At 32.9% G+C, this 22230-nt stretch overlaps 1 protein-coding gene and 1 pseudogene across 1 annotated transcript; both read right to left on the bottom strand.

Annotated features, from left to right (window-relative positions):
* Window positions 1-1995: 1995 nt before the first annotated feature.
* LOC148192260 (uncharacterized) lies at window positions 1996-2447 on the bottom strand (annotated as a pseudogene).
* A 13219-nt stretch (window positions 2448-15666) lies between these two features.
* LOC124822919 (RNA-binding KH domain-containing protein RCF3) lies at window positions 15667-21246 on the bottom strand. The gene is made up of 8 exons (XM_047295021.2): window positions 20357-21246; window positions 19078-19551; window positions 18655-18903; window positions 17964-18179; window positions 16913-16992; window positions 16718-16826; window positions 16216-16342; window positions 15667-16080 (listed from the first exon to the last, which is right to left on the bottom strand). The coding sequence occupies exons 1-8, from the start codon at window positions 21011-21013 to the stop codon at window positions 16061-16063; spliced, it is 1932 nt and encodes a 643-aa protein (XP_047150977.2). The 5' UTR covers window positions 21014-21246; the 3' UTR covers window positions 15667-16060.
* Window positions 21247-22230: the final 984 nt, after the last annotated feature.

Genomic DNA, 22230 nt, shown 5'->3' with positions numbered 1-22230 from the left:
GGGTTATCCCTAACACTCCAACGGTTTTTCATTCTCACTTAGAGAGGATTGACGCGTGTGGTGGGAGTAGTGGGAGGTCCTAGGGTAGACGCTATCACTGGAGGTCTATTCCGCGGTAACGGATTAGCCTTGTGTATGGTCGGGTGGAACCCCTCGGCAATGGCTTTGCAAAGCAGTAGAGGCCATCACAAGTGCACAACCCGCCCCAGCTCTACATATATTCTATGTCCGGACGTGTCTAGAGTCTTAACATGATAGGATGCTTGTCTTGATGAGTTTTATGAAATAAATGCTTATGTTTATGATGACTTATGTGTATGGATATTCTGGTAAATGCTAGATTGGTTGAAAATGAATTGTATGATTGTTTGAGACCTAGCTCACCCTTGCATTTGTATGTGTTGCATGTGTTTGCTTTCCCCCTTGCGATGATCATCCAATCCTTTGGATGTGAGCAGTAGGTGATGATGTACCTTTGGAGCAAGCTTTGGAAGTTGAGGAAGACCCTGCACCTAGTGCTTAGGATTTCTACCAGCTCTTATGTTAAATAGCTTTTCATTTTGAAAGACTTCTAGACTTCATTTTATCATGATCCGTCATTTCGGGAAACTTTTTAGGTCCCTTTAAAATTTCATTAGTCTTGTATTTTGGAGAATTATGAACTTGTACTTAAGTTTTAAAGTTTTCCAGCCAGACTTGGATAACTGTACTCCTTATTTCCATCTATTGTGTACCCTTAACTGCTTTCTATTATTATAATCGATGCATTCTACGTATATACTTTGCTATATATTTTGGGATGTCACAATTATAATTTAGTTTTTGATATTTGATTATAAATAAAAGAATATGTATGTGACATCCCTTTAAATTTTAATTCTATTATAATTTCAGAGGTACTTAATTTCTACTAAATCTTAACAAGATAGAGATATAAAATCTTAACAAGATAGAGATATAAATTTATATATATTCAACTTTTTACCTTTAACCTTATATATCTAGATCTTCTTATTCTTTAGAGAAATAGAAATAATTTTAACATACATAATAGGAGTGATGTAAAAAGTGGGGACATTCAGCCATAAGGATTCAAAGACCAGTTGCTAAAAATGCCCATAATTATCCATAATGTGTTGCAACTAGTTTGACGCCACCATTTCAAGGAATATTTTCAAACTTGTTTTTTATAAACAAACACTTGAATAGGAGAATGAGACCAAATATTAAATAATATCATGTCATATCAAAATTATAATATCTAAATATAATTTTAAATTAACATATTTCATTTATTTTACATTAAAAACATTTAAATTAATTTTATAATGATTAGACCAAATAAATAAGTTTTACCATAAACAACATAAAAAATAAAAAATAAAAAATAAATATATGTTATATAAAAAAATTATATTATTAATTTTTAGGCATTATAATATATATCTTTTTAATACTGCATACATAATATTATGTTTTATTTTACTATCTTTTGATTTTATATAAAAATTGTTTAATTAATATTTAAAATAATAAAATTGTATAGAATATACATATATATATATATGTTTAATCATTCCTTTTTTCGCGTGGAATCTCAATTTAGTCCCTTTGTTTTTAGAAATCTCAATTGGATCCCAATTTTATGAAAATTACAACAATTGGATCCTTTCCGTTAAATTGTCTCCAACAACGTTAGTGTGTGTTTGACGTGGCACGTTGTAGTCAGTTTCTTAACTGACGTGGCTGACTGAAGTAGGACAGTTGAAGCACGTGGATAATTCAATTTTTTAAATAAAAAGAAAATGGAAGTAATAAAGCAAAATTGGGATCATTTTGGGGATTTAGGGTTTAATCCAAGTTGACCTTGACAGATGCAATTTGCAATGCAATCTGTAATCGAAGTATAAACCAGTGTTCTATTATGATTCTAAACACAAAATGTCAATCAAGAACGTAGATTACATATAGTAACAGCAAAAATGTACACACACAAATTCAAAGAGAAGAGTACAATATTACAGAAGCTATAAGCTACGGTGGTCTGTATAACAAAGGACATAGTTTGAAATTAAGTAGAAGAGATTGTGATGGCTTTGGTCTTAAACCTATATCTTGGTGCTCGGGGGATGACTTGGCTGGGTCCCATGTGAAACTGACCGGGAGAATTGGTAAGCAGTGGACCGTCGTCGTAGATATGGCCAAGGAGAGAGGAGCAGGTGTTGCACTTGATCTTGGTTCTCTTCCTCTGAATTCCCCAGTAGTTGACGGTTTCGAAGAAGGGGTGAATCTTGTCCTCCATCTCGAACTTGAACTTGGCTTCATCTACGGTGGAGAAAGAGATGGAGTCTTTGTTTCCGGCCTCAAAGTAGAAGTCCGGGGAAGGCGTAGGCGGAGTTGAGATTGAGGTTGGAGCTGCACGCCGTGCAGGTGTACTCAGAGGCCATGATCGGCAATGGTGTGAGGAGAGGGTGTTGAATGTGCCAAAAGTAGAAATACAAGGTGCTTGCGAAAAGTCCAAAGCGTGTAGTTGTGGAAAAACTACAAACTTGGATTGAACCCTAAATCCCCAAAATGATACCCCAATTTCTGAACTGGATTGAACTTTGGACGAACCCTAGAAAAACTCAGAAGAATCTCAATCCCTAATTCGATAAAATAACATTCTCAATCCCAATTTTGTTTTAAAACTTTCATTTTCTTTTTACTTAAAAAATTGAATTATCCACGTGCTTCAGCTGCCCTACTTCAGTCAGCCACGTCAGTTAAGAAACTGACTACAGCGTGTCACGTCAAACACACACTAACGCCGTTGGAGACAATTTAACGGAAAGGATCCAATTGTTGATATTTTCATAAAATTGGGATCCAATTGAGATTTCCAAAAACAAAGGGACTAAATTGAGATTTCACGCGAAAAAAGGGACTTCGTGAATGATTAAACCGTATATATATATATATATATATATATATATATATATATATATATATATATATATATATATATATATATATATATATATATATTATATATATAACCAAACCTAAATCAGAATGCATTAACTTTGTGATTCCTAATTTAGAGATTATTTTAAAATTAGAGTTTAGGGTTGAAAAGACTGGGGGCAGTGTATAAGACTTATTCTATGCCATTTTACAAGGTTACAAAAATGGACAGATTTTAAAACAATGATTTTCTTCTTTCTTTAAAACTATTTGCTATTCACATTTTTGGTTTTTTTCTTATGTACAGTAATTAGAAATACTTAATATTTATAATTTATATTAATGTAGCATAATCTACTTCTATATAAACCCATACAGAATGAAGATTATAAAGCAAGTGAACAGACTCAGCTTCACAAAATGGCTAACAGAAGAATCATCCATCTAGGCTTTATCTTGTCAATTATGTGCATTGTTTTTCTTTCAACTCCAGGTAATACACTTAATATGCTTCTAAATTAATATGTTTATAGTTGTTAAAAATTAAATGTTAAGCCTAACTTAACTTTAATAATATAATTTAAATATGTTTTATAAAATAAAGTTTACATTTACTTATATATTATATATTAATTTTATTTTTAATTAAGGTAAAACTGAATTTTCAACACATTTTTTTCACAGTATATATCTCAAATATAAAATTAAATATTATATATAAAAGAGTTAATAGCTAACAAATAATAATTTTTTAAATTAAACTCTAAATCATAATTCTAATATTATATTAAAAAATGAATTTTAAACTTAATTTAATTTTACAAAATTAACTAATTACAGTCAATATAAGACTTTCAATACTAGTATAATTTTTTTTACGTTAACTTTTAACTTTCAATCTTCATAAAAAAAATATTTTAACACAGAACACATGAATGATCTCTTATTTCTAATAGTCTTAAGTTTGATGATTAGGTATGGAAATATTTAAAACTATTATAATTGTTGGTGGTGGTGGAATGGTTGATAGAAAGTATTATGTTTGTGATAGTTGAGTTTATTAAAGAGAAAAGTATGATTTGTATAGAGTTTATAATGAGATTGCATTGATTTTATTAGGATCTGCAGAACAAATTTGTCAGAAGGGAGGCCATTGTCCAGATATTAGAGCTTGTAACAGTTACTGTGTATTTTTTGGCTACAAAAATGGTAGTAGTAGTTGCCCTAAAGATAAACAAAATTTATGTTGCTGCACAAGAGATAATGTCTCTCAGCAAATACTTCCATAGATACTCTTCTGTTACTGTCTTTATTTGTATTGCAATGTTTTTGAAAAACATAAAAACATTGCAAAAATAAATAGATTATTGCATTTAAAAGAATACTGTGTTATGTTTTTTAAGTTTATTTCTATACATATTAGATTGTTTTAATGGAAAGTTGACTAAAATTTCGACTTTCTCACTAAATTCATAAAAAGGAAAATAGAAAAACTCGGATATAAAATATTACTGTAGACTGAAACTAAATTCAATTTAAATATTTAAAACCACAGATTTATATTTATAAAATAACCCATGCCAATATTCTCATCCCAATATAATGAATGACCTATTTTCTTTCCTCTTTCAATTGTAATTGTTTTATATATACTTTTGTCTATTTACATTTTTTATATTAAAAAAATTAATTCTTATTTTATCAAATATATCTACTTATAGTCTATTATGTATTTAATTGACGAATGATTAGTTGTTAAAAAACAAAAATAAACATTTTATTAGAGAAAAAAGTTATTATATTTTTAATTCTTATTTTATCAAATATATCCTACTTATAGTCTTTTATGTATTTAATTTACGAATGCTTAGTTTGTTAAAAAACAAAAATAAACATTGTATTTAGAGTAAAAGATTATTATATTTTTAATTTTAATATTAAAACCTTAAAACTGGATAAATTAAAACAAGATAATAGAAAAATATTGTCACACGGCACGTGATATCATGTCATATTATATTATATATAAATAATTTTAAAACAAATAAATATCAAAGTTAGGTATATGAAGTGGACTTGTTGTAATATAAAAACAATCGAGAGTTAATCCATCCATCATCCCAGGTTTTCTGCACCTTCTAATTCCTCTTTACTCTTTTTAAACGCATGTCAAATGAACACATTGAAGAACAAACGGAGATGAATATCCGTTTAAGAAAATCCTTATTTAAAAGAAGTAGAAACTAATTTTTTTGACATTTATTTCCTGACGAAGGTTATACCCTTTTTCTGGATGATTCCTGCTAGCTTTTTTTCTAACCCTATCCTATGAAGTATTACACACCAAAAATTTCACTTTTTAATACTTACTGTATCCAAGAAAATAGAGAATAGTGTATGTTCTTAAAATTGATAAAAAAATTGTTGATTGTCAGATAACTACTTGAGAAAGGTTAAAAAAGTTTTTTTTTGAAAACAAAAGTTGTTTGATTAAAGATTTAGATGACAAATATATTATCAAAGCAAAACTCGAAGGGAATAAACTTATTTTAAAACGCATTGCAAAGCAAGGAGCAAAAATCTGAAGATCAAGCTAATTTCAGAATAAGTCCCAAAGTTGGCAGTGGTGTTACTAAACAAAAAACTAAAGCTATTGAGTAAAAACGCACAAACAAACTGATATAGTTGAGTGAAAATGCTCTAAAAGAAAACACAGCCACCAGTAGACCAAACTTAACAATAGGCGCACCCAGGAATGAAGCACTACCAAAGCACCACCAACGAACCATCACTGCACCACCACCGCACAACCAAGAGACCAAAATGCAGAAAAAAAAAATTAAAGAAGTGGAAACGGATGTAAAAAATGAGTTGAGAAATAGAGTGGAGAAAAAGAGAGAAAGTGAGAGTTGGGGGTGAGTGTGGCGATGTGCAGACGTGAGAGTGAAAATGAGAGGTATAGATTTAGGTTTCCATAAAAAAAGTAAAAAAGAAAAAAAGAAAAATTTCAAGTAAAAAGAGTAGCTTTTGGAATAAAAAAAATAATAAGGAGGTGTAGGATTTGAGGGTAATGGAGGGAGCAACTCCCAAAAATATCTAATACCCAATTTTGTCCCCAGTTTGGTTGGAAAATCTCAATTTAGTCCCTCATTAGAAAAGTAATTGTAATGGATCCTTACTTGTAAATTTGTGAGTCAAGTTAATCCCTTCCGTTAAATATAAGCAAAGATAGTTAATGGGATGATGATGTGGCAGTAGTTAGTGGTTACGTGTTAAAACGTAATTGTGTGCGTGCTTACGTGTTGTTGAATTCGAGAAGTTTGGGTTTTATTAGAAATTGAGTTTATTTTAATTGGGGATAAATTGGAAGCAGTTAGGGTTTTTAATTAATTTTGTGCAATTCAATAGAAACAAAGTTGGGCAGCTGGAGTTCTTCACGTAGATTGCGAACAAGGAAAAGTTGTGGGTGTTCTTCTTGTTGTTGGTCTTCTCATTTGTATTGTTGTTGTTTACGGGTTGTGCTTAACTCAGTGTTTGGTGGTGGTTCGTGGTTGGCGAGTTGTTCTTCCCTCTTTCGCAATTGCTTGGCTTAGTGGTTCGTGGTTTGTGGTTGTCTCGCTTTGGGCTTCGCAATGTCTTCGAATCAAGGTTGTTCGTCTTGCTCATGGGGGAGCTCTCGTGGTGGTTCATCTAGAGGATTCGTTGGAAGCCAAATATGCCATTGTGGGGAGGCTGTTGTGTTGAGAGTGGCAAAAACAGTTAAGAACGAGGGGAAACAATTCTGGGGCTGCCCTAATTACAAGGTTTGTAGTTTAATGTTTGTGATAAATTTTTTTTTTATTAATGAAATTTTTGTGGTTGAATACTTTGAACAGCGGACAAGAAATGAAGAACTTGAAGGATACAATTTCTTTAAATGGCTTAATGAAGATTATGTAGATGATGCTGCTAGTATTATTGCTAGGCAAAGGAGAAAGATTAATAGCCTGGAGAAATGTGTTAGGGATTGTCAGAAAAGGGAGAAGATGTTAATATCAATGATATGTTTTCTGGGATTCATTAACATCATTCTTGTATGTATTTTGTTTAAAAGTCCATGATGTGTTCTATTAGACAGTTTATGTGAAGAGCATTTTGGGCAAATTGTAATATGATGTTTTGAAATGAACGTGAAATCTGAATTGAAGCATCTGAAATTATGGTTTCAATTTACATTTTTTGTGATATATACAACATAAAATGAGGAAGTGGTGTGTAACTGACAATAAAATGAGGAAATGGCTTCTGAAATTGCATTGGACCAAAGCAAGACAAAATCAAAAAGAGAGTTCTGTATAATAAGGGACTTTTAGATAGTGTCACTGTAAGGAAGTTTTTAGACAGTGTCACTCTTTGTAATATAATTGAAGAACAAATCCACAACACTTTACTGTGAATAAATTATACAGGACTCTGTTCAAGTTGATAATGCACATCCATTCATAATGACATCATAATGAAAAGAGAAGTTGTCATGATAATATAATCAGAAATTGGACTTCAAATGCACATCCAAAAGAGAATCTATCATTGAAATTCAGATTATAATCATCCAAACATCATTCATAATTACATCATAATGAAAAGAAAATATGTCATTGAGATTACAAAGTGGACTTCAAAAGCACGTCTGACAGTTTACAAAATACCCAATTCAAAATTGGTCTAAAAATACATGTCAAGGTTTACAAAATAGCCATCACTTAAGCTAAACATACTTAACCTAAACATAAAGTCAGTTTTAAATCACTTTTAAACTTGTGTTGTAGATGGCTGAGTTTGTTCCAATACGCATTGAGTAAACTGACTTGGTCCAGTAGTTGGCTAACTTTGTTCAGCTTGGGTTTGAGGTTGCTGAGTTAATTGATATTGACTTTGGTTTGCTGGAGGAGCTTGTGGACAACTATTTCTTTTATGACCAAGTTGTCTACGTATGGAACATCTCTTACGAGTTCCATTTTGCTTCAGTTGTGTGTCATCCTTCTTTAGCTCCCAAGCCTCTAGCCTTCTTTTCTTTTTTGGTCTACCAGGCAACACTCTTTTAGCTGGAGGCAAAACATCAGGCTGAGAAGTCATTTCCCATAGTTGAGGACCATTGATAGGGTATATGATTGGAATGTATGTTTCTTGGTATGTTGACTTTGTAAACCAATGTGGGACGTAGTCTTCTCCATTGATGTTGATAAATGTCATGGCAGCTAGTGCATGACAGCATGGGATGGCTGTTAAAGTCCACTTTCTGCAATTGCATTCCAGTTTATCTATGTCAACCACATACTTATCACTCATCATTGAAATGTGTTTGACCTCAAAAAAATTTTGTCCTGACCAACTGCAATGATAAAAAGAGAAATCAGTATTTATAGTACAAAATTGAATACATAAAGAAGTCCATATGGTAATGTAGTCATGTCAACATACCTAGGTATCCAGTATTTAGTCAAGTGCAATTCCTTGTCAAATCTTTTTTTAATCTTTGGACAAAGACTACCTTCATATGTAGTTATTTTGTTTCTATTTGTTGCCCATCTCTTCATGAGGTACAGACGAATGTCTTCCATCATTGTGATGATGGGCTTACCTCTTGCATATAATATTACACTATTAAATGCTTCATACATATTATTCACTAAGGTGTCACAAACAGCATTACTCGTAAACCTTGACCGTGACCAAAATCTACTTACACAAATAAGAAGTGAAAAATATCAGCTACGAAAACAAACAAAAGTAAATAGGAACAATGAATTTTAAAGGCATATGGATTGACATACCTTGGTGGAATGGCTAGTAAGTATTTAAAGGCATCTGGATTCACCCCTTTAACTTCTCTCATCACTGCCTCCCATGTTTGAGGGTGTGTTGATGCTACTACCTTCCATAATAGACGTTTTAGAATTTGGCCAGGAAACCTCTTCTTGAAATTAGCATAAATGTGGCGCACACAAAACCTTTGCTCCACACTAGGGAGAAGTTCTTGTAATGCTGGTAAAAGTCCCTATTCAAGTAAAAACATAAGGGTATACAAGTTAAAATAAAACACATGAAGATTTAAAAGATAAAAAAAATGCAATGGGCTACGTTACTCACTTTTTGTTGATCTGAAATAAATGTAATGGTTGAAGAAAGCTCCACACCACCAAGATCATCAATGAGCAAATGTAGAAACCAACCCCAACTGTCCTTATTCTCCACCTCCACAACAGCATATGCCAAAGGACACATTTGGTCATTCTCATCTCTTGCTACTGCAGTTAACAACTCACCTCCATATTTTCCTTTTAAGAAACAGTCATCCAAACCTATAATAGGCCTACATGACACGAAGTTGTCCTTACAGGCCTTCAAACACACATATAGTCTCTTGAAAATTGGAGTGTCCTCATTAGGTTCAACATGAACTTTGACAGTTGAACCAGGATTTGACCGAAGCAACTCATTAGCATAGTCATACACTCTTCTATATTGTTCTTTAAAATCACCTTCTATTTGTTTAAAAGCCATTGCTTTTGCCCTACAGGTTGTGGACCGAGAAACACCAATGTTCCACTTCTTAGAAACTTTGTTATGGAGGTTATACAGATTAATATTGGGATTCTCTTTTATAGTCTTCTCTAACCTCCCACTCAACCATTTTGAAGTCATTAAACGGATGTTAAATTCTCTACTGCATGTGTGCTTGTCTATAATTTTCCTTAGCTGCCATGTATTTTCAGCTGCCTTATATGCACAATATGCATTCCAAGGACATTTCCCTTTTCCCCCACAACATCTGACACGCGTTCTTCTTTTGTCATTTTTATAAACTTTTAATTTTCTACCATTCTCTACTCCATACGATCTTATAGCTTCTGTAAAATCTTTTTTGTCAGTGAAGTACGTGCCCACTTCCCATTTATATTGTTCCATACTTTTGGGCATTGAAAAAACACCAAAATCCCCATACCCATCCCTATCATCATCTGTGTTATCACTTTCCACAACACTGTTCAAACTCTCGGATTCCCAATCACTATTAGATAAACCCCTAGGTCCACCAAATTCGACTTGGTTAGTAGCTTCAAATATATCAAATCCCACTTCATCTCCATGGTCAGTCAATACATCCTCTTCGGACCCATTCCAACTTCTAACATCATACTCATCAACTTCTACACCATTACCCTCTACCTCACCCTCTACTTCTACCTGCCCCTCTACATCAGACTACTCGTCTACATTCACACCAACATGCATGTTTCCCTCAGCATTTGACTCACTCTCTGCCTCACCCTGTGCCTCCACACCATCATCCTCTACCTCAATTTCTCCCTCAGGTTGTACATCAACCACTGCCTCTGTTTGTAATTATACCACAGCCACTACATCAACCTCAACTTCTATCAATTCTGGGGCTACTTCTGATTCAGGTTCTACCTCAGGTTGTACATCAATCACTGCCTCTGTCAGAACTTCTACCATAGCCTCTACATCACCCACTACCTCAACCTCAACTTCTGTCTCAAGTGCTATTGTCTGAACCTCTGCTTCACCCACTGCCTCAACATCTGCTTCACCCACTACCTCAACATCTGCTTCACCAACCTCTATCTCAACTTGTTTTTCAGCACTCTCTCTCTCAACTTTTCCTTCACCACTAGGTCTATCAATTTCGGGTTCAGAAAAGTATTCCAACTGCAGAAGATACTGAGGTTCACACACCATGTGTATAACATAAAGGTGAGCTTCACCATTCAACATAGCAATTTTGATCACATGACAAGCACCTTTGTTGTCAAATATAGGTTCCAAACAATCTTCTAATACAGGACCACGACCCAATGAATACCATAACTCCTTTACATTCCTATAACCCATCTCCTTTAGAATGCTTAATATTTCAAAATAACTCCATTGATCAGGGTCTATTTTTAAAGTTGTGGTTTCACCATAGTGATATCTGAATGTCCCATTATTCTCAAATTTCCCTCCATGGTGAAACACGACTTCAATGTCTGAGTTGGCCATATTATCTAATATAAAAATTGTTCACAGTTAATTTATGCTTAACCCTTAACCCAAATGTTATCTAAGCAAAAAACAAAGCATAAACATACCACTATACAAAGCATAAACAAGTCAAACCAAGCAAAAGCACATTTACCACAATAAACAAAGCAAATGGCACAACACAGTACCACACACTATCAGGGGGGACCACAACCACAATGTCGCAACAGAAACAGAGCAAATGCACTGACAACGGGGGACACTAAACAGACAAACCATACAAAAATCAAAAGTTATGGGGGGACCACACCGAAAGCAACCAAACACAAAACAAAACCTACCATAAACGCACCTTCGAATGTCGTTTTTCGTAATTTACCCCACCAACACGATCTCCACGAATGCTCGTCCAAATCCCCTCTAGAACGATGTCTACACGATCTTTGTCTTCATGTTAAAGGTTCTCGCGATAACAATTCTCTCTTCTTTTGCACAAACCAAAATGCCCTAATCTGCCACAATTCACCCCTAAATCAATTTATCCCCAATTTCTAATAAAACCCAATATCTGTAACAGCTGCCCTAACTTTGTTTCTATGTAACAGCTGCCCTAACAACGTGTAAGCATGCACACAATTACGTTTTGACACGTAACCACTAACTACTGCCACATCATCATCTCATTAACTCTGTTTGCTTATATTTAATGGAAGGGACTAACTTGACTCACAAATTTACAAGTAAGGATCCATTACAATTACTTTTCTAACGAGGGACTAAATTGAGATTTCCCAACCAAACTGGGAACAAAATTGGGTATTAAACCTATCAGGTAAATTCATTGAACACGTTGGTATAAGAGGTGGGGGATTTCTTCCTACACCCTCACAGTGGAATGACTTAGTTACCCTTTATTAAATTTTCATTCTACAAATTGTATAATATGTAATGTAAATTTTAATTATGGATTCTATAATCTAAAATTTTAAATTTGTATTATGAATTGTTTAACTGAAATTTATTTTTATATTTTGGATTGTTTTTCAAAATTTTATTTCGGATTACACAATTCTAAATATATTTTATATTTTGAATGGTCTTCCAAATTTGTATTATAGATTAAAATTTAGAAGAAAAAAAATTGTATTATAGTTACAATCCATGATGTAATTTAAATTACAGGTTGTCTTCCATCTTTGCATCGAATTGTGTAATCTAGAATATAAATTTACGTTATCGATTACACAAACCAAAATGTAAATTGCATTACAAATTGTACAATTTAGAAAGTAATTTATATTCCAGATTGTCATTCAAATTTGCATTATAAATTGTATTATCTAGAACTAGTTTTAAACTCGTAACTATGCACGAGTTGATATTTGATTATGTGTGTTTTATGTTATAAAATATACATTATATAAAAGACATTTAGAGGTTGAGGGAAAAAATAATAATATTAAGTTTATAACTAAAATTTGAATAGGGATAACATGAAAAATTATATATAATTTTAGAAAGTTAATATGTATTTCAAAATGTAAAGAGTAGACTTTGTAAAATTACAAACATGTAAAAAAACTACAGAATAAACTCTCTAAACATATAAATAATATATTATGCAAAATTACATAAAGTATGTTATGATAAATACAAATCAATTTATGGACTTATTGGTCTAATGTGCATTGTTAAACTTGTTTAATCAGAACATTGACAAATTTGTCTAATATCTAATGTTAAACTCGTCTAATTAGTGTATGGATACATGTATCTAATGTGTATTGTTACACTCTTCTAATGTGTATGGACAAACTCATCAATTGTGTATTACAAGACACGTCTAATCAAATAATGGATAGAGTTGTCTAATGTATATTCATAGACTCGTATAATATGTGTATAAACAAACTCGTCTAATGTGTGTTGTAAGACTCGTTTAATCAATGTATGAACAAACTCACCTAATGTGTATTCTTAGACTCTTATAATTAATGTATGGAATGAGGTGTTTAATGTTTTTTGTTGTAGTTGTTTAATCAGTGCATGGATAAAATCGTCTAATGTGTATTGCTAAACTTGTTTTATTAGTGTAATAAACTCATCTTATGTATATTGCAAGATTCATTTAATTAGTAAATGAATAGACTTGTTTAATGTGTATTAATAGACTCGTTTAATCTGTGTGTGAAAAAGCATGTTTATTGTCAAACATGTCTAATGTGTATTGCTAGACTGGTATGATCAATTCATTGACAACTCATCTAATCAAAGTATTCCTAAACTTGTCTAATCAACGTATGAAATGACTTGTCAAATATCTTTTTTTTATACTTGTCTAATTAGTGTATCTACAATCTCATATAATGTGTATTATTAAACTTGTGTAATATTTTTTGCTACATTCGTCTAATAAGTGTATGAAAAGACTTGTCGTGTATTCCTAACTCGTTTAATCAGTGCATCGAAAGACTCTTCTAATATATATTGTTAGACTTATTTCATCAATATATGGACATACTCGTATAATGTGTACCACTAGACTCATCTAATCAGTGAGTGGATAAACTCGTTTAATGTGTATTAATAAATTTGTCTAATCTATGTATGGAAATACTTGTCTAATGTATTTTATTAAATTCAACTTACCAGTGTTTGTTGATAATCAATATATGGTCATACTTATCTAATAAGTATTCTTAGACTTATTGAATTAATGTATGAAATGAATTGTTTAATAATTTTTTATAAGCTGGTTTAATTAGGATATAGGGAAAGTTGTTTAATCTTTGTCTAAAGTGTATTGTAAGAATTGTCTAATTAGTCAATGATCGTACTACTATAATGTGTATTAATAGACTCTTAAAGTTTTGTATATATAAACTTGTCTAATGTATATTAATAAGGTCATCTTCTTAATGTATGTTGTTGGTAGACTCGTCTAATCAATGTTTAGACACTCTTCTAATTAGTATTCCTGAACTCATGTAATCAATGTATGGAATATCCCATTTAATATTTTTTGTTATACTTGTCTAATGATTGTATAGACAAACTCCTTTAATGTGTATTCTTAGACTTGTTTAATAGTGTTTTGATAGACTTATTTAATGTTTTTTTGTTATATTTGTTTAATCAATGAATGAAATGACTATCTAATGTTTTTTTATTATATTTGCATAATTAGTATATGAACAGACTCGTCTATAAATATTGTTATACTTCTTTAATACTTTTTTATTCTAATATAATCAGTGTGTGGGTAGATTTGTCCAACGTGTACACTAGACCTGGTTAATTTTTTTGTTATATTCATTAAAGTACTGAATAGAATGACTCGTCTAATCTTTTTTGTTATACTTGTCTAATTATTATATGGATAGTCTCGTCTAATGAATATTTTAGATTCATTTAACTTTTTTTATACTCATTTAATTAGTTTATGGACATAGTATTGTTAAACTCGTCTAATTTTTTCTATACTCATCTAAAATATATTTGTAGACTCATATAATTAATAGATATTTAATGTATATTTTTAGACTCAATATAAATAAATTAGTGATATATTTTAAGACAATTAGTTTGTTAACTTTTATCTTTTATTGCAGTCTTACTAAAATGATAAGTCCTTATATTTTGATGTTGAAAATAATAAAAAATAAATTAAAAGAATGTAAAGTAAAACTTATAATATCAATAAGTATGTTTTTTTTACCATGAATATATTTTTTAAACCTTTGAAGTAAATTATTAAAAAAGAATAATAATAATAATATTAAGTTGTGTAACTTTTTTATTACAATATATATTTTAAACTTTTGAAATAAATTATTAAATAAAATATTTTAATTTATTATGTTATAAATATAATTTAATACGGAATTATATCTACGTGTCATTAATTCTAATTTTTATTATATAATATCAATTTAACTTTTGCATTTGATTCTGTGAACAAAACTCAAATTAGACAATTTATTATAAATAATCGAATCTACTACCATTCAAACTAGTGTTTTTTTTAGTATTTTTGTACATCTTATAATATAATAATTTTTTAATATTCATAAAAAAAATTGTAAAGTTTGTTGTTTAATTTTTTTTTCTTTACATTACTGTACTACAAACATCTCCAATTTCCTTGACTCTAATTTCCTCACCCTATCTCTTACTTACCCTTTTTCTTTCAATCTTTGTTGAAGGTCAAAAATAAGTTTTCATTCCCAATTTGCACACTCTCTTAGCTCGTCACAATCTTTGTTTAAGGCGAAAAATATGTATTCATTCTTATCCTGAAGATGAAAAACAGGTATTCATTTTTTCATTCTCAACATTACCATTCTCTCTTGTCGTACCTTCATTCTTTATTGAAAACCTGAAGTCCAACAGCACCCAAACTCAAAGTAGCTTTTACCATCCCACTGTCACTTGCATCTGCAACTAGCTGCAAGGCACATCGTTAATGTTCATCCTCAACCAAAATTGAAATACCCATAATTCCTACTTACATTACTCGTAACGACATTATTGTTCACTGAATTATTTTCTCATCATTCAAATTATTTCACCCTTCTAAGTTGTTTTAAAACAGTAGATCTTAATTTGTGTTTCAACAAAAAATACATAATCCATGTGCTGATTATAGAAGGCATATTCAGAAATATTTAACATCAACTCAGCAATACACCATTGTTCAAACTTGTGATTTTGATTTGTTAAATGAGGTAGCATCGTGTAATAGAAACCCGTATTCAGAGGTAGAAGCCCCCTCCCAAATTTCGGGCTTGATTAATAAAAACCTTGTGATTTACTAACTCAAATTAATAGATGAGATCAACTAGGAAAACAGCATCTAGGGGTAGCCAACAATTGCTCCCATGCACTAGCTAAAAAGACTAACAAAACTAAAGAAGCTCTCTTAGTACAACATTTACACGGAGATGCTTCTCTCGTTGAAAATTTCAATCCTTGGCCACAACAATCTTGTAAACACATGGAAATCCAATCAGTGCATGGAACAAAATGCTTCAGGCACTAAATCATTCTTCCCTTTAGTCTAACCAGCTTTCGGAATTTCAGTAGTTTAAGGGCCGTCTTCTTGTGCTGTTAAAACAAAAAGAAAATATCGATTTAATTTTTTTTTCATTTACAAATCATGGGTGTTTTCTCTTAAAAAATCATGACAAAAGCAATTGCATTCACGAGAATAAAAATCACGTCTGACACATAAGGACTTACTGCTCAAAATAAACCCTTGCAGCAAGCTCTGGGCTCTCTCTGCCTGCTCTGGAGTTCCAGATATCTGAATAATCTTCTGCGTCACGTCTGGTCTATCCTCTACTAGGGTTACATTGGCTCCTGATAACTGTTACCACAAAAACATTAGTGAATATAAATTATTTATTTCTAGAATAAAATTATAACAATTTCTATAATCTAAATCAAAGAAATATCGGGTCATTTGTTTTTCATTCTTGAAGCTAAATAATAAAATAAATCTAGCATGATCAAGATACAATCTACAAGTCAAGCGAAAAAAATCCTTTCATTGTTGTTCTATGAGTAATTAATTAAATTGCTAGTTCTTTTGTTTTTAATTTGGTTTGGGAGAGTGGAGAGCTACTCAATTATAAAAAGTAAACATGGACACAAAAGTAAACAACTTGGAATAGGTATGCTTTCTCTAGCACTTCACAATCCAAATATCAAAGTAAGGTACTAAAAGATCAAATCAACACACCTCACTTATTTGGGAAAGCTTGCTTTTGGATTTTGCTATAAGCTTTGGTACTGCGTACTCTGGTATAACAACTTCAAGTGTACTCCTTGTGACGAGAGGCACAGCAATCCTAACCAGAAGGTGGGAACATAAAACATTAGAGAGGCACAAGACACAGTACCACGTCCTATTGTAAAATTAGGAAAAACCAGTTACCTATTTAAACCACTAAGCACATCATCGCGGCGATCACTTTCTTTCTGCTTTCCTATCTCAGTGCTAGATCCTCCAGTTTCCTTTCGTCAAAAAATAGAAAAAACATTAAAACTTCCTTTTTTTTCTTCAAATAGAAAACAACATTCTTTATACAGTAGCTATTGAAGCCATAACTTTAATTATATGGTTTGGCCACCGAAAATTGAGAACACCTGAGATACAAGACTATACTTAAATAGCCATTCAAAAATAAAAATAAAAATAAAAAATTGCTTGATCGATGGATAACATATGTTCCAAAAATAACTTGCTCTATATCAACAGTATCAGACAAATTCCATTTTTATGATACAACATAACTCCTTATGATAGGAACGTAGGTATTATGGAGTGGTTAAGTCCAACATTTAGTAAGGAATACTCAGTGGAATATTAAGTTTTTGGTTCACACCCCTTAATAGCTAGCTTTTGAAGGTAGAGTCTCCAAGTCCTTGAGTGCTTATCAATTGGTATCATAACTGATTTCAGTTTCTAACTACCTTAGGAAGATTATGATCAATGGGAGAGTATAGTGAAGTGTCATTGAATAAAGTGTCCTCAAGTAAAAGTAGCTGAGAAGTCAACTCTTAGAAAGAGTTCATTAATAGGGAATTTAGTATTATACGAAGCCTAACTCTCACATCAAGTAGTATTGTTGCTTAGAAAAGTGTTTAAGTATACGGTTCTTCCCCTTAATATTTAGCTTTTGAGGGTGGGTTTTCAAGGTCGTAACAGTAAAAAAATATACAGTATGAGAACAGAACCTCATCCCCATTCCAAACAAAGAAAAAGGGTATACCACCCATGAAAAAAATTCCCATTACTGATTAAAATAAGAAATTTTCATGGGACAAAGAAAAAATAACTTTTTTAATTCCTGTGCTCAAAAGTTATTATCAGAGAAGACAAGAAACATAAAATAAAAATGCTAATCATTTAAATAACAGTTAAATAAAGATGATGGGCAATATATTGAAGATAATATGGCAATTTTCATTGCATCAAAGAATACCTTTAATGGAAGGGCTGCGGCAACAGTTTGCATATTTTGATAGGTCGTGAGAGTTTCAGTAACTGGAACTAAATTATTGGAAGAAGATGCTTCCTCACCAGGCAATGAAACTTGTGGTACTATGTCCCTTTGAAAGAAATCCCTGTACAAGTAACTTCTTAATCTTGATGTCACCTCCACAACAGCATCTCGGGCTGCTTTAATCTCTCCTACAATCTGTAATGCCAATAAAGAAGCAATTGAGAAACAGAGAAAGCAGATTTTGAGTGTCCAGGTCTTTGTTTTAACATTACAGAACAGGAATGTAAGGCTTTGGATCCTCGCTATACTGGGTGCATGAGGCTTCTGCCTAATCGGGGGTCATGGGAGGGAGGGTAAACATGTCCACAGTGTTACCCCACAAGTGAAGAGGCTTAAGTCACGGGACGATAAGCCTACCATTGTGTCCAAGCTCACTCTCATCTGGATCCTCTCTATATCATGTATAGGAGAATTATTTTAATAATGAAACAGGACCTTCTTTAGTTTGTAATTTTTTTGTAAAGTAGTACACATACACCCAGTATGATGCTTTGAGGAATAACATCTATCATCGTTATTAAGTTATACATTCATCATTAACACTTATAGACTACATTTATCAAAGGAATCTGATAGAATATATCAGCCAGCTGTGGGATAAATGACAAACCTGTACAAGTTCATCGGTTTTTGCAACACAGGGAGGTAGCTCGTCTCTGGGCAAAATTTGAATATTAGCACCAGTCAACCTCCTTATTTCTGAAAGGGAAGCATCCTTTCCGTCTAAGCATTCAATTTCACTGGATGGGACAACAAGCCTGGTGGTTATAGTATTGTCTTTATCTAGAATAAGATCGACAATGCGGGTTTGTATATGTAACAAAGCTTCTTGAGCTGGGAACAGCTCATCATCAGGACCCTTGAGTACATAATTAGAAACAATTAGAATTTTAAACATGTGAAATATCATATCTAAGCGGTAATATGTCAACTTGCACCAAAAAAAGTATTGAAGTTAAGCAGGGAAAGCATTGTGCCTAGAAAACTTGCAACCTGAAATAGTCATCTAAAAAAAATAAGGGAAGAAAAGTACCTCCTCTGAAGTAATGATAACTATCTGTTCATCCGAACCACCAACAGGATCAGTGACCTTAACATCTACACCAACCTCATTCTGAAGGAACTCTACAATTCCTCCTGATTCCCCAATTATACGATCAACTCTCTCAACTGGACAGAGTACACGGAAAACCAGTTCCTCCCCATAGTAGCCCTGCACGTCATCGGCAACAGGAGCAGCCCCAGGCTCCATTAAATAATTCATTGCAGAGTGACTATTGTTTCTGCTAGTTGTATTAGAACCTCGTGATCCAAAAGTGGCCCCATCCACAGATGATCTACGAGATCCACTAGTCACATGAGGAATATAATCATTGTCGGGAGAGAAAAATCGCTCTGGTGAATGTACACGTCCATGGAAATGACTACGGTCCCGGTGCTGACTCTCCCTCAACCGTGATGATATATTAGCTATAGCCTCCTTTACAGCATTTACATCACCTACTACCTACAGAAAACATCACATAATTGGCAAACCTTCAGTCCATATACTTTTAAAATGTGTAAATTTCCAGATGAATCACACATTTCTATAGAATGGCCAAGCAAAATCATACATCTCCCTATTTCTCATATCAGCATCATGAATGAAAGCAGTATAAAAGATGTTATCTTTAAATAGGCATTGTAATGCCTGCTTTCTATTTCAATAAACAAACTAAATTCACGCAAGTATCAACCAATAAATGCATACTCGATCTACCAAGTTCAACAAGATCATCACAGAAGCACAGGATCCACTACTAAATCAAAACAGATTACTAAAAAACTTGGGTGAATGCAGCAAAAATCCAATGATCCAACATAGAATAAACTCAAAACCCACAATGCAAAGAAAATTTGCTTTGAACCCCAACATCATTTCCTTTCCAGCATTTTGGGTGAAACTTGAAAGTAACCTTAAAAAAGGACAACTTCCAAAGCACTTGAAGCCTCAGCCAAAAGTCAGTTACAATCGATGATTTATTACGTTAGTTAATTAGTTTAAGCGAAGCTGATAATGAAGGGGTAAATATGCAAAGAGTGAAACTGAAAAAAAAAAGTCATTAATATCTTCGGTTCTTGAATTTTAATTAGTATCCTCCAAATTCAGCAAGGGTGGATGAGAGTAACTTGCTCCCTCACAGTCCAAACCGATGTTCAACAAAATTAATGAAGGAGGTTTCGTTTGTCTTTAGAACTCAGCATATCATGCATGCAATTTAAGTATGAGATGAAAAACAGTCCAAGCTTATTTTTTTCTGGTTGGGCACCTGAACAATCTCTTCAGACATGGAAACACAACGGGGAAGGTTGTGATCTCTAGGGAGTATCCTAATCTGGGTCTTGGTTTCCATCCTCATTTGTTCAATAATCTTCCCTCCCTTTCCCAATAAACACCCCACATGCATTCTCGACACCACCAGCCTCGTCGCCACGCGGTCTCTCCCGCCGCCGCCCCTCCCGCCGTACTCTTCCTCCTCTTCCGCCACCCCGAACGCCGCGTCGCTTTCCAGAATCCGCTCGTGGATCAGCAGCAGCGCCTCCTGCGCCGGCGAGAACGTTGGCATTCTCCCCTCGGGGTCTCGCCGGCGCGTGTCTGAAATCTCAATGATCCGCTCCTCATCCCCCGGCATGAGCTCGTGCACGTTGATCCACGCGCCGGTGTGCTGTCTTATGGACTTTATAATGCTGCCGGACTTTCCTATCACACCGCCGGCCTTCATATCGTGGCACAGAATGCGGTAGCTGGTTGTGACGCTGAGCTGCGAGTCCTGTGCCTTTGCATGACGGGCGCCTCCGCCGCGGTGGCGGTGGTTCCCGGCACCGGCGCTGTAGTGGTGGTTATAGCGCGGCCTGGTCCTGGCCACGGTCTCAGAATCATAGTCTTGGTCATAGTAGTAGTTCCTCTTAGATCTAGAACGTTCCATGGTGTTTGATTGGGTTTTCTCGGAGTTCGAAAGTAGAAATTCAAAGTTGTTTATGGCTGCGCACGCTTATCCGCGGCGGCAGCGCGGTGAATCTAAATCAACACAATCCAGTTGGCATTGTTGTCAAGAAAAATATGGGATTACAGAAATTTTGTTGACTTATTTGATTTTCTAAACTCCATGGCAAACCCTAGAAACAACCTCCAGTATCTTTCCTTTGCACACTCCAGCAGCAACGTGAGCCAAGTGAGTTACTGCTTTTTTATATATATGTGCTATTATTAATATTATAATTATTAAATAATAATAATACTAATATTGGTTTATTGTTATTATATAAATATATATATACCTAAAAAACTAGTATGCCATCGCTGCCACTCAACTCGACAGTCAAGCTTCAACTCCCAACTGTTCAAGATAAATGTATAAACAAACTTACTTTTAAATATTTGTATATGAAATGTTTTATCAACTAATCAGATACTGCTTAATACGTGATTTTAATATAATTAACTTCTATATATAATATTTAAATAAACTTTTTTTATGATTTAATTTCTATATACAATGTACTCCAGCTAGTTATATATGTATGACTTTAAAGGTAACTATTACAAAAAATAATAAATTTATTGTAAACGATTAAGTGATTTAAAATGAAATACTATATATAATGTATTTTCAACTAATTAATAACATGTTTAATATACTATTATCGATAATTATGGCAAAAATTAAATAACTTTTTTAATGAAAGGTAAATAGACTTTTTATTACCTAATACTGTTATAAAAAAATCGCATTCCTCTCGATTTTATCTATTATAAATCGATATAGAATTAAAGTTTGAACATTAGTTTGTTTAGCTAGTGTTATTAGGAGTGATTCTCATTTCTTGCAAGTAATCCTGTTGTTTATTGGTATTTAGGGTTCTTTTAAATGGATACATGATGGAAGGATACTATTTATTATTATATTATATTTTAATTAATTGTTTGGTAAGTTAATAGGAGTGAGAGCATGCTTTTATTATATTTTATTTAACACTAATTCTTTATCTTGTTATGAAGACTGAGTTAGATTTTGAAAAAATATTTTTCACTTATTTCTGGATACACGTGTCGTCCAATTCTACCTTCTTTTCCTTTTCTCTACTGGAAATGGAAGACAAAAAGAAAAATGAAAAAAATTGAACTGAGATGATTTTATAACTT

The sequence above is a fragment of the Vigna umbellata genome, chromosome 9, assembly GCF_029865625.1.
Source record: "Vigna umbellata cultivar VRB3 chromosome 9, Vumbellata_1.0, whole genome shotgun sequence".
In the NCBI taxonomy this organism is placed as follows: Eukaryota; Viridiplantae; Streptophyta; class Magnoliopsida; order Fabales; family Fabaceae; genus Vigna; species Vigna umbellata.
This window is presented reverse-complemented; position numbering and strand designations above follow the sequence as displayed.

Coding starts and splice junctions, on each gene's coding strand:
- LOC124822919 (XM_047295021.2), bottom strand. CDS start 21,013: ATGGAACGTTCTAGATCTAAGAGGAACTACTACTATGACCAAGACTAT. Junction 19,552..20,356: donor TGTCTGAAGAGATTGTTCAG/GTGCCCAACCAG, acceptor TGTTTTCTGTAG/GTAGTAGGTGATGTAAATGC. Junction 16,993..17,963: donor CCGCAGCCCTTCCATTAAAG/GTATTCTTTGAT, acceptor TTTTGACGAAAG/GAAACTGGAGGATCTAGCAC.